Source organism: Rhagoletis zephyria, unplaced genomic scaffold, assembly GCF_001687245.7.
Source record: "Rhagoletis zephyria isolate East Lansing unplaced genomic scaffold, Rhagoletis_zephyria_1.1 Rzeph_scaffold_11308, whole genome shotgun sequence".
Taxonomy (NCBI): Eukaryota; Metazoa; Arthropoda; class Insecta; order Diptera; family Tephritidae; genus Rhagoletis; species Rhagoletis zephyria.
In genome coordinates, this window is record NW_016168385.1 from 16,016 (window position 1) to 19,395 (window position 3,380).

At 36.4% G+C, this 3,380-nt stretch overlaps 1 protein-coding gene across 1 annotated transcript; it reads right to left on the bottom strand.

Annotated features, from left to right (window-relative positions):
* Positions 1–4: 4 nt before the first annotated feature.
* LOC108376993 (E1A-binding protein p400-like) lies at positions 5–1,157 on the bottom strand (the record flags this gene model as incomplete). Its single annotated transcript, XM_017633251.1, has 2 exons — positions 862–1,157; positions 5–802 (listed from the first exon to the last, which is right to left on the bottom strand). A coding segment is annotated over exon 2 (300 nt), but the record flags the coding sequence as incomplete, so codon positions are not given.
* Positions 1,158–3,380: the final 2,223 nt, after the last annotated feature.

Below are 3,380 nucleotides of genomic sequence, written 5' to 3' on the forward strand. Positions count from 1 at the left end.
CCGCGACTGGCTGTTGTTGTTGCAGCTGCAACTGCAGCTGCAGCTGCTGTTGTTCCTTCTGCTGTTGGTATATTATTTGCTCCTGTTGATGCTGTTGCTCCTTCAACAACAGCGAGTGTGAGTCATTCACTGTTGTTGCACCAACACCAGTAGCCTGTGCCGGTATTCCTGCTGCTGCGAATGTATCTGGTGTTTTGGGAGCTGTAGCGACCTCTGCCACTCCCGTTGCTGTCATTGTTGTTGGGCCATTGCTGACAACCGCAGCTTCCAATGGCACAGAGCTTTTCTCCAAAATATCCGCCATATTGCTATGCCGCTCTATGCGCTCAGCGCACTGTATCCGCTTGAAGACTTTATGAGAATGTATGTGTATGTGTGTGTTCTCCTTTGTGGTTGTGTATGGTATGTGCGTGTGTGTGTGTATTTTTGTTCTACTTTCGTAGCGGGCGCCTTTAGGGATGCGGTTGTGGGGTGGATTGCGTTTTTGAACCGAAGGAATGCGTTACACTCAGGACAACGAAGTTGCTGCCTAGTTGTTGTTTTTCGCCTCGCGCTTACCCTCTGCCACCTGGAAGCGTCTCGTTTGCTATCACTTTGTTTTCGTCGGCTGTGTGTGTATCTTTTGCTTGTTGAAAAATTTTCAATTCACAATTCTGTGACAAATGTAGTTATACACTTTTCTATTTTTTCGGTTGTTTTCTTCGCCTTTGTTATAAATGCACTTTTCTTATGTAACTTTCTCTTTGCTTTTGAAAACATCTACATATGTACATATGTACATATATTCACATTAATCGCGAACCTGTAAAACAAATACATAAATACTGTATTAATCACTCTTTTTATAACGCATTTTAGCACCTTCGCACCGGAAATTTAATTAACGGTGAGGGCCACTAGCTGCTTGTACATATGTATGCGTTTGGGTATACCAACTGCTGTCGTCGTTCGTGAATAGTCGCTTTTCACTTCAAAATTAATAGCTACAAATCGACTTAATTTCCTCACAAACACATTTGCTTGTGTGTATTTCAAAATTTTTCTTCACACTTTGTTTCGCACTGCGCAATGCGCTTTCAGTAGTAATAAAATTTTTAATTCAAAATTTACACAGAGCACAATATTTATTTGCATATGAATAGCAAAAAATTCATTTAATATGTAAATTTGTCACACCTTAGCTTTGAATCGCACCGCGAGCAGTTGTTACACCAAGGATGGATCTATTTGGTCTGTTATCTCGTCTCGAACTGATTGCGCGCTGCAAAGAAGAATTTTTAATTAACGTCCGAATGCGTATACATAGGTCGCACAGCAAGTCCAAAGCCGCAGAGAGGCATCCACAAAAAATTGCATTGAAATGAGAGAATAAGCCAATTGGCGCTTTTACAGTGAGCTTTTAGTACAAAAGTCGTCGGTAATGTTACGGCAGCAACGCTGTTGGAATAGTGGGTGCACAGAGTGGGTGGCATAGAATGACTGCGACATCTGTGGTGAAATTCACATAAATCTTTGGAATACGCGTACTACGTAGAGCTTGATTAGATTTATATGGCGATTATAAACGCTAATCACACTCTCAAAATTAACTTCAATAGAACTCGAAACCGGTGCAAACTCCATTAAATCCTTTTTCTTTCATTTAAAAAAAGCCATTCGCTTCATTAATTAATGAATTATTGTAATTTTTAAATTTACCGTTGCATATAGTTATCCTACAGATATTACAAATGTCAAGGTTTGTGAGTGGTTATGTAAGTACACTTGCTGCTATCATAACCTGCATTAACATATATGTAGGATGGAGAGTTGCCATATTTTTCAAAAGATAAAATCGATTAATTCTTAAGTAAAAATAAATTATATAACAATGCGTGTATCAATCGAAAGCAGTTCAAAAACGATTTATTTTGAAGATATTTTTAGATGGTTGCCACCTTTTTCAAAAGTTAAAATCACTGAATTAATAAGTTAAATAAATGTTTATCACAACAATTTGAGTGTCAACCCAAAAAGGGTTCGAAAGCGATTTATCTCGAAAGGATTATTTAAGAGGGTTGCCACCTATTCAAAAAGTTAGAGTCAGTTCTATTAACAAGCTAAATGAAATATTATAGTATACATAGATACCAAGCAAGATATGTTTACGAAAGCTTTATTTAAAAAATCTTTTTTAAGGGGCTGCTTGCCACCTGTTTATAAATTTATTATAAAATTTTTGATATGGGTATCGAACGAGCGAAGTTTTAAGTAACTGTGTAAATATATTTTGAAAATATTTTCGACCAGAATTGCCACCAGCTTGGATACAAAATGTAAATCAAATCCTACTTATAAATGTAAAAGTTTGTATGCGAATGTGTGAGTACGTTTGTTGCTATTTCTTTGGATAAAATTTGGCACACAAATTGTTTCACGAGTTGGTTTTTAGCTTCTCCTCCAATTTGTGGTGTGCGTCTTGATGGTGTTTCAAAAAATGAAGGGTCCTACAGTTGTACAACGCCTTGGAAATGTAAATGGACTGCCGAGTGTCGATAGCTGTTAGAAAGAACTTTTTCTAATTTATATGATGCCCGGAACAGGGATCGAACCCAGGTCCTACGGCCAGCAGCCGCAAGGCCATGGAGTTGTTGAAGAGGTAGGAGTTTATGTGCATATAGTAGTTTGTTGGATTATTCGCCTTTTTTCGAATACCGGTTTTAGGGAAAAGGCCCAGTTTCCCATTTTTAAATGAAAAAACCGGGATAAACCGGTTTTATTTTACATAAATTTTCTCTATATTATGACCGAAATTTAAATATGACCGCCAAGACTAGGTAAAACCTTAATCAAGAAACCAAAGAAAAATAAAAAATAAGTTCGAAGTTTTTGATTAAAAGTAAAACAGGAAAAAATTAGTGAAAAATTGTACACCTAATGATGTTCACCGATCTCATAAAGCTTACATCATTAAAAGAACAGCCCTTTGCCTTGGAAAGCTAGTGCATGTATGTATATTAGGGCGGAATAATTTAATTCGTTTGATTCTAAGCAAAAATTATTAATAAACTATATAACAAAAATGACGTTTGACCCTCCCAGTTTGTAAATCAAAAATCGGTGCGGTTGTTCACACCCTCTTGGTTATCAGGTTATCTAGTTATGTGGTTATATTTTTTATTCAGTTTACAACAATAAAAAACACAAGTGTAAACATTACAGTTTATTACAAGTACCTACTACAAATTTTTCTGAACGAAATAAATTTTTCATTTAAAAAATTTTGTTGCTTTCTTCACACTATACCGCTTTTTGTATTGAAAATTGGAATGGTCAAACGTCATTTTATGTATATATGGGTGTTTCCAGCGGAAGGTCCACCACGACAAAAGAAATAAAAG